Here is a 12900-nt window from a genome sequence, read left to right as displayed (position 1 = left end):
GTTAGAAGACCAAGCAGTTTTTCTTTGCTGTCGCTACAGTAGCTGTGCAGAGGTGTGGGACAGCCTACACGTCCAGAAGGATTTCAAGAGACGCTGCAGCCCTTACTGTAATTAAGTCAGGAAAGCAGAGAGGAGTGAAGCACGTCGTGTTCACAGCATGTGAAACATGAAGTGAAGAACGGGCTGCTGGGTCCTGCCATTCAATTCAGTTTTATTATCATATAGATTGTTTCCAAACTTATCAGGGATACCAACAGCATATCTGATTAACAGGTCACGCTTGTTAAGAATTATCCTTGGTAAGTGAATTTGATGACCAGGCGAGCTCTATATGCCTGATCAAAGCAGATACATAGATAGAGCAGCAATCTAACCAGCACGAGCTACTGCCATTTGAGAAGTGACTCACGGTGCCGGGAATTTGCAGCACACCAACAACAGGCCAAAGAAGAAATATTACCTGGTGGGAAAGAACAGGAGCAGCAGGAAGGAAGGAATAGTAATAGTAATAATAACCATCATAATAATAAAATAAAAATTATTATTATTTTAGCTTTTAGGCCCAGATGAATTATTCTAAGCAAACCTCCTTTTTGATACTTGTTTACAGCAGTTATTTATTCAAAGTAGTTTAAAAAAAAAAAAGGGAAAAAAAAAGGTAATTTAGGCCTGTAACACTCCTGTTAACTACAAGCATAGCTTACCCTTGGACAAGGTCTGTTAGTGCAGTTACGTGATCCGAAATGGCCATAAGGCAATGTCAGTCTAATCAGCCTCTCACATCCCTGCAAATGTTTTTGGAAGAGAGAAGTGAAATACAGCAGCAGGACTGTTGCTAGTGACAGCTTGTGTGTATTTAGTTTTGTTTTGTTTCCAACTTGAGAATCCACACAGCTTGGCCCACTGTCAAGGAAGTGGGACCTAGCGTAAGCAAAGGATTAGTTCTCCAGCTGGCAGGATGCATGGCCTTTGGTGGTCCTAGGGGTGGTGTGCCAGAAGGCTATGATCAAAGATTGCAAAATAACCTTGCTAATGGCCTCAGACCTTTTAGACAGCTGAAAGAAGAATATTCTATTTATTTTTTCTATAGGAAGACTAAAGCAGAACTCGAAGTCCCATGCTATAGTTTATCAACAATTATAATAATAAAAAAATAATCTAGATAGAAATACTTCCAGTCTTAAGAAGATCCCGCACCAAGATAAAATGGTGAGACTCCACAGAAGATCAGGATGGGAAAGTTGTAGGAAAACATAGCACTGGCTGTATTTCTCTTCTGGTACAACACAGAAGACTTTGCTCAGAGGGAAAGCAGAAGTTAAGTATACATTGACAGACAGCATTGTGTGCAAAGTCAGTACGAGTTACAACAGCTGTCAATTTTTATCCTTACGGAGCATTCACAGTGGCATTTTCCAACAGGAGAACATCACTGACAGCAACATGACAGCGTTACTGAAACGAATCACTCCGCCCTAAGTGATACCAACTCTCCGCCCCTACACTCAGATGCAAAGACAGACCTAAAGCAACCTCCTACAAATTCTGGTACAGCACAGGCTTGCATAGACACGGCGACTGCATTTCATCCACTGTGTATGATAGCTATGCAAATACACCTGAAATTCTTGGAAGCGGACAGAGACAAAACATGCCGGAAAGAGACAAAAAAAAATGCTGGTGCTGTGCAATCCATAGCATGTGACTACGAAGAGGAAAAAAATACAAGCAAACTATTTCACAAGGACACATGGTTCTACTTTTTTAATTTCAAAGGCTGTCCAGAGCAAACTATCAGTGACTGAGTCAAAGAAAAAAAAACCCAACATCACACCCTAAAAAAGCTCTTCTCACTCCAGTCTTACCTGGAAAATGCTGTTTCAGCCTTTGAGCCTCCAGAGGGATCTTCCCTAACACATTAACCCTTCTGAATGGAGGGCAGAGAAACTGAAGAAAATTGCACAACCATTCTCAAATAAACAAACAAACAAATTAGTCTCCAGCACTCAACAGCTGTTCTGTAAAATACCAGATATAAGCACCCACTGTTAGCAAAGAACACCAGCTGCGAGCCCCCCTGGCTGGAACTCTTGGTATTTAGTGTACAGCAGATACGTTAACGTTTTGTGGTTTACCTGGCGAGGAAATAAAGCTGTCTCCCCAAATATAAACCCTGATTATCTTCACTTCTAGTTTCCCAAGAAACTAAGCACAGGCTGCTAGGGCTCAGTTGAATACCTTCAGTCATAGAGACAACAGATACCCAAAATAATTTAGGCAGCCTTGAGTTGGGTTTTCTCTATGCATTTAAGGAGTAGGTACAGTGTGCATCACATTTTGAGACTGGCTCCCTCTAATGCTGGGGACACTGAGGCTGAGAGGTAATTTCATCAGTAAAAGATTCCATAATCACACCAAGAAAGTGGAAGATTTGCTCTTGCCACATAGCAATGTGCTGTGAGGAGATAATGCAAGCGCCTTTTATTTTTAGTTTATCAGAGGCAAGACAGGGCCAAGCACTGCTGTGCTCTCCCTGGGATCCACATGCAGGAAATTTTCCTGGCTGTCGCACTTTCCGGCACTAACAGACAAGACCCTTTTAGAGTTACAAACGGCAAACCAACACCAAACAGGGATTTTGATATTAATTTCCCTCCCTGCATGCTTAAGACAAGGAAAAGCCAGTTTTCACATTAAATACCAAAATGTCTGCACCTAGACGTGAAGCGTTCGAGCCACTGCCAAGTGACTGGAATGTATCTGACAGTGTATACCTGGAATTAATTCTTTGGCTCTTTTTCAGTTATATCCAGAAAACACACCACACCCTGATTCTGTTCCTATACCACCACTGGCTGAAATCCTATCCCATGGTTCCTCAGACACCACACAGGATTGGAGAAAAAGGAGGGTCTTAGTTTTCTATTGAGGATATACTTCTGAATATAGCAGTCCTTCGGCTGAAATGGCATCCCCGAGTCCCACGGTCCGGACAGGATCTTTACACACCAGAACAGGAGTGAAATGGAACGAGATGCCTTCTCTGTGCCAGTGCACCACTGGCTCATCTGGATTCAAAGAGATTTTGGAAGGTGCCTCTATCTGGGAGGTCACAAACTCCAAAGGAGCTTTCAGAAAGACTTTGCTGGTATCGATGGTTTCAGTGGCGCAGGCCTGAGTCCCTGCTGCTCTAGCTCCTGCAGCCACAGCCGCAACCTGGTTGCCCCAGTACCCATCCACTGTGACAAGGATATGATAAGCCAGGGTGTGGAAGTGGATCCGCGTGAGATCAGAGGCCCGCTCTGTGGTCTTCCCGTGTTCCTTCAGGATCCAGAAGAGGATGTCGCTGACTACACCCACATCGGGAACTCCACTCCAGGAAGCGAGGGAGGCGTGGGGACCAGAGGCAGACTGTGTGAGGAACAGCAGCTCCTGTTCGTTCAGCCCAATGGAGTTCACCAGGGGAAAGACCTGCTAACAGAAACAACCGTTTTTCCTTCAGAGAGAGGATCAGACTTCACCCTTCCTCATTCTACCATGTTACTGGCTTTGTCGCCAGCGTGGTCAGCAGAAGGGAGAATCCTGTTTCCTGGAGAGATGCAGGCCAAAGTCACTGCATGAGCTTCCTCATTCTGCAAGTCTTCAAGAATTACTTAGCCAAGAAAACACTTCACACCAAGGGTGCATGCTCATTTTGTAAAATTTCTAGACACGCACTTGACAGTAAAGAGTAACAAAACATCCAATCCACATGAAGCACTCATAACACTGAGATCAGAGCCGTGTCAAGCTAAACAAGGTAGGTACCATCAGAATCTGCAGGAAAGAAATTCCACAAAGAAATCAAGGTCTTTTTTAAAGTATAAACTCAGCTCAAATTCAAATCCTGTTTTTTCTACAAATCCGCAAGCCTGCTAGATCTAAACCAGCCAAAGTTACTTGTATCTGTGGAGTTCTGAGTATTCTCCTGGATCACCTTCCTCCCATGGCTGAAAAAAAAATCTTTATAACAAAGCCCTGCTACATTGCATGGCATTTTCACTGCATATAGTTCCTGAACAAACTCAGATCTGCAAAAAATCCTTACTCCTTGCTGAAAATGATTTGATGATTGGCCAAGGGCACTGCAAGATACCTCCTAAACCTCCCAAAGAGACCCTTCTACAAGGAGAACTCCCTCTGAGCTAAGGAAAACAAATCTGTCCTCTGCTAAGCCACAAGTCGTTACTGTTCTCCTTTGCTGCACAGGGGGGATACTCTGGTAAGCTCAGCAGAGGAAACGGAAGCATTCAGAATGCAACAGCAGACATTAAGCCCTTGTTCTCCACTTATCTTCAAATGCAAAGCCCCAATTTAAAATGTTCATTTCTATATTCATATACAAGTCTGTGCATTGTGATACTGAAGAAAAGAAAACTGATAAAAAGAGCATGTCCTTTCATTTTCATTACCTGATGCATAATGTTGCTCATAAAATCTTGATCAGTCATACTGGCCAACTCCAGGTGTATGGGAATGTCAGTAGGGATGTCGGAGATGGAGGCCACAGCCTACAGGGGCACAGGAAAATAAAACACCCAGATATTCATTAAGAAACAGAAAAAACAAAGGGATTTTGACTCTGAGATATGCATATTTTAATCTTCCTGTGTATGGTTTTAAACACAATTCCAAATGAGATATCTGCTAAGGGGAAGAAATAAAAACCACTTCTAGTTTTCAGGATGCCCGGGCAGGACAATGTATCTAACCCTAATCTGCAGCCAGGCTGGCACTTCGCTAATGGACTAATTCGGAAACCTCACAAATTTGAGGCAGCTGTGGAACAGCTGATCCTAGAACAAAGAAAAAAAAGAAAAAACGAAAAAAAGAAAAAAAGCCCTAGTGTATCGCATCAGGAAAGGTACCCAGCTGCAAGACAGGCAACAATCTGTAAATACAAAGAGAACTGGGTCTAACTCCTTTGGGCTCAGATGAGAAAGCTGGCTCTTGGATTATCTAACAAAAATGCTGCTTAAAGAATGCAAGTCATGATTATAACCTCAATCATCTTAGTATCTGGGATAAAAAAAGTGCAATTCAGCCACTAGGTAAGGTCCAGTAACTGTGTCAATGCACACCAGCCAGAGAACGAGACCTTACCTTTTTTCCCCTAGACAACCCACCAAATCTAAGAAACATCAGTGTTAGAGGTTTAGACTTTTGCTATTCCTACAGTTCACGTTCTTCTTTCAGCACGCAATACTTTCCCATGAAGCATTCCATCCATGAAGTTGGAATGGAAATTAAGGAGACACTGGTATTCAAGTATCTTACCTCCATAAGTCGTCTCTGTCGCATCTCCTTGCTCTGCCCTTCCATCATGTGAAGTCCTGAAAGCACGACAAGATCTGGCTGAAATTCATCCAAGCTGGACACAAACACTTCCAGCATATTTAAGGCGCCATTTGACAGGTCATGGGAGAAGATGAAGCGATTGGCATTGGGTGCTCTCACTTGTCCCCACTCTTCACCTGGGGTGAAACAAAGAGAAGGAGTTAACTCAGAAGAGAAGCAAAGCAAACCACGTATCTGGAGTTTGTTTTGGGATATCCTGCTGGAATCCAAAGGCGCGATTTCACAATGTGGCTATGCTCAATTAACAGCTACTGCCAGCCATATGAGAAATCTTGTTGTTTTTCTCATTCATTCTCTTCATTCACTCCCTGGGCCTCATTTAGACACTTGTCTGATCAGAAGGAAAATTCGATACCTGTTTGGTTGGTTTTGCAAGCTTTGCAATGTTTTAATCGGTTACGTTACTTTAGCATGCAATTAGGTGAGTGTCACAGCCAGCTCAAGCTAAACATTTGGAGTGTGCAGGACATGCCAAGAGCGAGGAGACCTTCCCCTTCCGGCAACCACCACCCATTATAATTGAAGGTACACCCTGAAAACTCTCATGGCTTTTACTGTTCCTGACTGCGCAGCTCACAGAAATGATCTGCAGCACAGAGGTGCATCAGTGCTGTATGTGTAAACTGTTTTATTCCTGGGTAGGATCACAAATTAAACAGGCTCCATCTCTGGGATACTGAGCCATGAGAAAACAGGGTAACGACAGCCAGCCTAGAGAGGATACAAATGACAAAAGCCACAGTCCAACTGTCCAGCCCTCTGCCAGCTCTCCCCATCTGTCCAGGCATCGTTGTTCAGGCAGCAGGCAGTTCCTTATGCCAGTTACGATAACTGGACAGAAAGAAATGTAAGGGAATAAATAAAGGGCAGCTTGAACAGAAAGCTCTTGAGAGGCTATTACAGGCAGAATCTCCACCTTGGAACCAGCCTGCATACTTCACTTGTCTCTCCCAGAATGTATACTGGTTACACTATGGAGAGTATCACCGCATTTGTGGAAGAGCCACTACAACAGCAACAACAGCCATCAGTGCTGCCTTCTCTTTAGAAAAGTCTCCTGACAAAGTTCTGTCTAGGACAAAGATCCCCAGAGTCGCATCAGGAGGGCAGTTCTCACCTGAGAACATATATTCTGAGAAAAGGAGACATCATATACTAATGTATCCTCTAATCAGGATGCTTCCAGAAGCAAGAGGACTCAAGATCAAGGAACAATTTCCACTGGCTATTACAAGTGTTACAGTACTTGTCAGTTATAGTAGCCTCGTTTCAGCCAGGAGCCCATCAGAGTGGATGCTTTGGGTGCTGCTCCACATTAGTTTTGCTGAAGAAGTTTAATTAAGGTGATTCTTGCCTTCCCTCCTTGCCAAATACTCCCTCTTCTGTCACACCAATGCAACTCTTTCTGATGCTGTATTTTGAGACAGGACCAGTGAAATGACTCGGGCTGAGAACAGCAAGAAAACACATGCAGATTTGTTTTAGCCACTACATTAGGGTTACCCTAAATTTCATCTGCCTTCGGTTAAATGGCACCTTTCTGTTTTCAGAGAACATTACTGGACTATTTTAATGTTCATACAGCTTTAGAATTACACCCATCAGGTCTGCTTAGGCGTTGCAACAAAATGAGAAGTCCATCGGGTTTCTATAGGTGATAGCAATACAGGAATACAGAACCAATGGGATGTCAAGGCAGCAGCATGAGGCAGTATCTACAGTAACTGTATTACAAGAGGAAGAAGTTTCAGAAGACTTTTAAATGTCTGTTCACTTAACGCAGCTCCCTGAAGCACAGGGAATTACCAGATTATTGCAGCGACAGCTGACAATACTGGTAATTTACACAGTCCTTCTGGAATTAAGATTCAAAACACAACTTTACAGCCAGGAATATCTTAGTGATGTTTGGGGTTCTCATCTAACATTCAGCCTTTGGCAAGGTACCTGCTTGATACTCCAAGATAAGATGGAATTCATCTCTTTCCTGCATGGATTCAGGTGGTACAATCACATTGTCATCAAGTAGTTCATGGAGTTTAGGACCAACTGGGCCACAAAGGAGGATCTAAAAAACAAGAAAAACCAATCAAGGTTTCCCTGCCACATCCCTTGCCGCCATTTCAGTGCATTTAAGCATCACTTAGACAACTGATTTAAAAATAATAATAATTCAATTAAAAAAACCCACACTTTTAAAAGCAAGTTGCTTTTAAACTTGCAAGCCCAGCCACATGGTCCACCACTACCTAAGAAATAACTGCAAGATCCCCAAAATCTACAGGGGAGTAATGTGAACCTCATTAAAGACAAGTGAATAGCACGAAATTTTTGAATGTATTACCTTCAGATCTGGATTTGTTGCAAGCTTCTGACCGATGAGAGCAGCATTTCCTCCTACGTAAAGCTGTAAAACAAACAGAGGCAGGTATGGGCATTCCCTTGCTCTGATAGCTTTACACATGCTTAGTCCTCAGTATAGGCTGAAGAATTTCACTTTCCTATTTAGAAAAGGGTCTAGCATTATGAAAATTAATAAAGCTTATTTGGGCTGAAAGCAAAACAATTTTACAATTCTGTGGGAGATTTCAACATGTTGAGTGTTCTCTGACTTTTTCTAATCTAAATATTTGCCTTCAGGTAACAGCTCTATAAAAATAAATTTATTCACAACATAAGAGGTGGGCCTGTGTGAACCTCGTGAGGCTCAACAAGGCCACGTGCAAGGTCCTGCACATGGGTCGGGACAATCCCGAACACGGATACAGGGTGGGCAGAGAATGGATTGGGAGCAGCCCTGAGGAAAAGGGTTTGGGGGTGCTGGTGAAGAAAGTCAACATGGCCCAGCAATGTGCACCTGCAGCCCAGGAAGAGGCAGGGGGTTGGAACTAGATGATCTTTAAGGTCCCTTCCAACCAAAACCATTCTATGGTTCTACGATTCTATGAAAGTCATTAACACTCTATACCATGAGTTTCTTTCCTAAATAATTTGCCCTCTCACCAGAGAGAGAACGCAAGTCACCAGTGACGCAGAAAACAAGAAACATGCTTCTCAAAGCTTGTATTAGGTGGAAGCCATACCTGTGCACCTGGGTACTCAGAGGCTGTCCGTGCAATGTGATGGAAAGACTCTGTGTTGCTGAAGAAGCGCTCGGCAGCTGCCCCTTTTTCCATGAAGTAAGCAAATGCTTCTTTCAGGTCCTGTCTGGAGTTCAGGACGGCATGATTTTTTCCATCCCCAGGTTCAAGACCGAGCGCCTCTAACAGCTTCACACCAGACAGAACCACGTCTACACAGGCATTGACGCTGGAAGAGAGAAGGAAAATGCATACCGGGAAAACCGCGTGTACCTTCCGGCGCTTGTGAGACTACAAAGAGATCACTCCCCAGCCAGTGATGTTTGCTGTTTGCAAGCCCTCTTGCTAAGGGGGAAAACAACCAAATGAAAAAAAACACAAAGGCATATGAATTTCCTGAAATTCTCTATTGAAGTGTTCTCCTTTTGACATGCTTTTATTGTGTTCCAGCACTGCAGAGGAGAGAAGGTTTTCTAATGTTCTGCTGAATTAAAACAAGAAAGAGTAAGCTGTGTAGTCCAAAGGTTGTTATGTATGTTGCAGTATATGTTGTACATCATTTGCTGCCTTAGGCTTGCTCAAAAAAAAGTTACAATAAGAATAGCATTCTTAATTTTTAATTCTTAAAATAAGAAGCTTTTATAAAAATATATATTTTGGGTTTGAAATGTACCTGCAACTCAGAATGGTTAAAAGCAAAACTGAAAGTTTTGAAGTCTACTAGATCAGCCTCTTGACTTTCAACTACTCCTAACAATAACGAAAACCACGTGCACAAACACCCCACACATGGGCTGGTTCTGTTGATAAGAAGTCAAGAGAGCAATTTGTCCATTGAAATATTTGCAAACTGCAGTTTCAAAAGGATCACCCCAAATTTCCAGAAATAGCACACCACCTTCTCTCAAATAGTGCAAACAGGAGAAAAGTCCTGCAATAGTTAGGAAGTGTTAAGAGCCATTTCAGCAGATCGAGACTTTACATAAAGTCTAACCTGCAGTCCAAATCTTCTAGTCCCCATTTCTTACCAACTGCATCAATTTAAACAATCTATCTAGTCTAATTCAGACTAGATAAGAGAGCAGGAAACTTTCTGGGCTGGGACCAGCCCCCCAGGAAGAAAGCTTATGAACACTTGCCCTTGTTTCTAGTCCTTGGTTTCAGACAGAGAGCAATACATACCAAATATTTACTGAGATGTTATCTGCAATCACTAAAGCATCTTCCGGAACTGCTGCCAAGTGCAATTTCTGTTCCTCTGCCTCACGCTTCCCTGACAGGGATCCAAAGATCCACAAAACTTTTGCACGGTCTCTAACTTACTCTGGGTCTACCTGCATGCCAATGCCTGCTTACATGTCAGCGTGAAACGCACAGCCATTTAGCGCTCCTCCTTGTCAGCGACCTTTCCCGCATGATTTGGGCCACAACAAATGAAAGCTGCATCGCACAAAATAAAGGACATTAAAAACCCTGAGGCTTTTCAGTACATGACGTAACCTGCTCAGAAATCCTCTGCATCACGCATCATCCCATAAACCGAGAGAACAATCCCCTCGCACAGCAAAGAAAACCAAAGAAATAATAAGCCCAATCAGCACTGTAGCCCTCAACTCACTGCAGCAAAAGGTCAGCGATTTTATATTTTAATGAATCATTAAAGATGTGAGGGGACATAAACCAAGCTGCAGGTCTTTCAAGTGAGACACCTCTAATCATCTTCCAACTGCCTTCTCCCTCCCTGCCATTCCTCTGCTAACACACTTCATGCTTCTAATAAACTCCCCTAACAGCAGGGATACGCTGCTAACTAACTGCGGTGCGGCTGAACTTCGAGGCCCCACGTGTTTGCGGTGCATGTATGTATCGTGTAGGAATCCGGCTGCTTTAAACCGAAGAAGCAAGCGAAGAACACACCGAGGGCACCCGGCTCTTTCCCAGCGATGCTCTGCCAAGAGGGGCTGCGAGGCACCGGGAAGCCTGTTTTGCCACCTCCTCACGGCAGAAGGTCTGCACTGACCGCAGCACCAGAGCAAGGCCGGCACCAGCCCCAGGTGCCCCCACAGCCACCGCGGCGGGGCAGCCCCTTCCCGCGCCCGAAGGCCGAGTCCGCCGCTCGACCGGGTTATCCCGCGCTCCGCTCCGCTCCGCTCGGCCGGGCTGTCCCGCCGCGGCCTGTCCTGAACCGAGCGAGTCAGGCGCTATACGTAACGGCAAGTGTAACGCCAGGCCTACACCCAGCGTTTAAGATCAAGGCGATGCTCCCGGACTGTGCCCTGCACTCCCGCCCGTCTGACGGCGAAAGGGGCCGGGCTCCCTGCGCGCACGGCAGAGGGCCGCCTCTGTCCCGTGCCCGCCCCCGCCCGCCACGCTCCGCGCCATAGCGCTGCACAGCCCAGCGGGGCCCGCATCCCCGGCCCCCCCCGCGGAGCTGGGCGGGAGCGGCAGCGCGGGCCCGCGAGGCGGGAGCGCGGGAAGGGTGCGCCGCGTGGGGCGGGCGGGCGCGCACACACAAACTGACACACAGACACAGACAGACACACAGACAGACGCGCGCGCACGCACACACAGAGACGAGGCCGCCCTCCCCCGCCCCGCCCCTCCGCGCGCTGCCCGCACCTACCCGACGGCGACGCGCGCCCAGCCGCGCGCCGGGCGGACGATAGCCGCCTGCCAGGCCGCCACCATGCGGCCCTCCAGGGAGCGGGCGCGGCGCAGCCCCCCCAGCAGCGAGGCGGAGAGGTGCCTCAGCGCCGAGGGGGGAAGCTCGGGGCCCAGGAGGCACAGGTAGCCCAGCGCCAGGGCCAGTAGGCCCACACACACCGACCTCTGCCACATCGCGGCGCGGCCGCTCCGCTCGGCTCCGCGCCGGGCCGGCCCCTCCTCCCCCGCCACGTCTGAGGAGGGGCGCGATCGGCGGGGCCGCCCCCCGCCGCCCCCGCAGCGCTCCGCCCCCGCCGCCGCCGGCAGGCGGCCTCCCCAGCCCGCGGCCGGCCTGCGCGGCCGTGAGGGGAGATGGCGGCGGCCGCGAGGGCAGGTGGTGGCGGGAGCGCTGCCCTCACGGGCCTGCTGGGGCCAGGCCGGGCCTGAGCGCCGGGCAGCCTGGGCCTGCCAGGGGCCTGCTGCCGGCCTGAGGTGAAGCCTGTGGGCATCGTGCGGGTCTCTGCACCGCTGCCCCTTCAGCCTGCCCCCCCCGGACCTGCCGCACGGCGCCCCTTATCGCCCCCCCCCCCCCCCGCCTTCGGGCCTGTGCTTTACACTCCACTCGCTGCCCCTCACTGCTGTCCGCCGGCACTGCCCTCCGTGGCCTCTGTCCAAACAGCCGGTGTCCGGCACACCAGTCACCGACCTGAAGCTAATCTCTGGCCCTAGCACATATTCTTTCTTCCTCCATAGTGCAGCTTCTGGTCTCGGTTCTGTGGGGGTGAGTTAACTCTGTCAGATCTCTTGCCCGTGCTCCTGAGGTAGCTGTGCTGGGAGCAGTGGGAGAGAGCACCCTTTGTTGTCTGTTTCATCCCATCAGAGAGGTGGTGTAGCAAGATAAAAGGGAGGTTTTCCTTTTTAATGAAAGAGAGCTTTTCTGGGCGTCCTTAGAAATCATAGAAACTTTAGCTCTGAGACTTGTGACAAAATTTGCAGGAGTTTGACAACTGTGTGCCATGGTGCGTTGGCTGAGGCAGCTGATAATTTTCCTATTCAGTTCTGTGTTGTGAGTGATTGTCGTCTCCTTTGACTGACAAAACAAACCGTAAAGGAGATGGGACAGCAGAAGGCATTTTGTTGTTTATTCTTTTTCTTGTTAGGATGCAGGGATTGGTTTTCAGTCAACAGCTCATCTACAGCATGAATTCACGACTGGCCCTCAGGGGTCATTTGGCTGCCCATCAGGTTCCTTCTCGGGACTGAAGGAGAGAGCAAGAAAAAGCCTCTTCACTTGGCAGCGGATGGTGTGCAGGGACACAGGTTGGTTTTATGAGCCTAAGGCGTTATGATAATGTAATGATCTTTAAGAACTGAATCCTGAAAACAAACTAGCCTAGCCACCTTCCCTTTTCTTTAAAAAAGCCTTCAGAGTTCTTTCTCCTCAAATAACTACCTGCTTAAGGCCCTGTAAACGAGTGATTATCTTCATCTCCTCTCAGGCCTATGTTCAGCCCACCAGACTTGGTGTGTTAATATGTAATCCCCTTTTGCCTTTGCTCAGGTGGTCTTTGGGTTTTGTCAGTAGGCTTTTTCATTTGAACAAATTTACTCTTTTTTCCCTTTGGCACTTTTCCTGCTAACGTTTGATCTATATGTGAAATGAAATCTTGCTTGCTTCTGTACTCTCACACTCCCCAGAGTATAGGCCTGTGAGGCTCTCACAGTTATAAACAGCCCTCCAGTTTGAGCAGGCAGTGCTACGCTGTGTGAGGACAGAGCA

General features: G+C 47.0%; 1 protein-coding gene and 1 long non-coding RNA gene across 4 annotated transcripts in view; one reads left to right on the top strand and one right to left on the bottom strand.

Annotated features, from left to right (window-relative positions):
- Positions 1-1364: 1364 nt before the first annotated feature.
- On the bottom strand, positions 1365-11423 carry ADPGK (ADP dependent glucokinase). 3 transcript variants are annotated; one of them, XM_080395202.1, is made up of 7 exons: positions 11101-11423; positions 8481-8706; positions 7742-7804; positions 7345-7465; positions 5317-5372; positions 4452-4550; positions 1365-3474 (listed from the first exon to the last, which is right to left on the bottom strand). In XM_080395202.1, the coding sequence occupies exons 1-7, from the start codon at positions 11313-11315 to the stop codon at positions 2923-2925; spliced, it is 1332 nt and encodes a 443-aa protein (XP_080251328.1). In that variant the 5' UTR covers positions 11316-11423; the 3' UTR covers positions 1365-2922. The 3 variants fall into 3 exon arrangements, with proteins under 3 accessions (XP_080251328.1, XP_080251327.1, XP_080251326.1); XM_080395201.1 differs by having other exon boundaries at positions 1365-3471; positions 5317-5513; positions 11101-11410; XM_080395200.1 differs by having other exon boundaries at positions 5317-5513; positions 11101-11409.
- A 94-nt stretch (positions 11424-11517) lies between these two features.
- LOC308067040 overlaps positions 11518-12900 on the top strand; it is a 48099-nt gene continuing 46716 nt past the window's right edge. Inside the window, exon 1 of the long non-coding RNA XR_013929419.1 lies at positions 11518-12440. This is a non-coding gene — a long non-coding RNA (uncharacterized lncRNA). The remainder of the gene's footprint in view (positions 12441-12900) is intronic.

This window comes from Falco punctatus (assembly GCF_963210335.1).
Source record: "Falco punctatus genome assembly, chromosome: 7".
Taxonomy (NCBI): Eukaryota; Metazoa; Chordata; class Aves; order Falconiformes; family Falconidae; genus Falco; species Falco punctatus.
This window is presented reverse-complemented; position numbering and strand designations above follow the sequence as displayed.

Excerpts from the sequence above, each read along its gene's own strand:
- ADPGK (XM_080395200.1), bottom strand. The coding sequence starts at position 11,315 with ATGTGGCAGAGGTCGGTGTGTGTGGGCCTACTGGCCCTGGCGCTGGGC. Across the intron at positions 8,707-11,100 it reads TGGGCGCGCGTCGCCGTCGG|CGTCAATGCCTGTGTAGACG; the intron begins GTAGGTGCGGGC and ends TCTCTCTTCCAG. Across the intron at positions 7,805-8,480 it reads CTGAGTACCCAGGTGCACAG|CTTTACGTAGGAGGAAATGC; the intron begins GTATGGCTTCCA and ends TTTGTTTTACAG.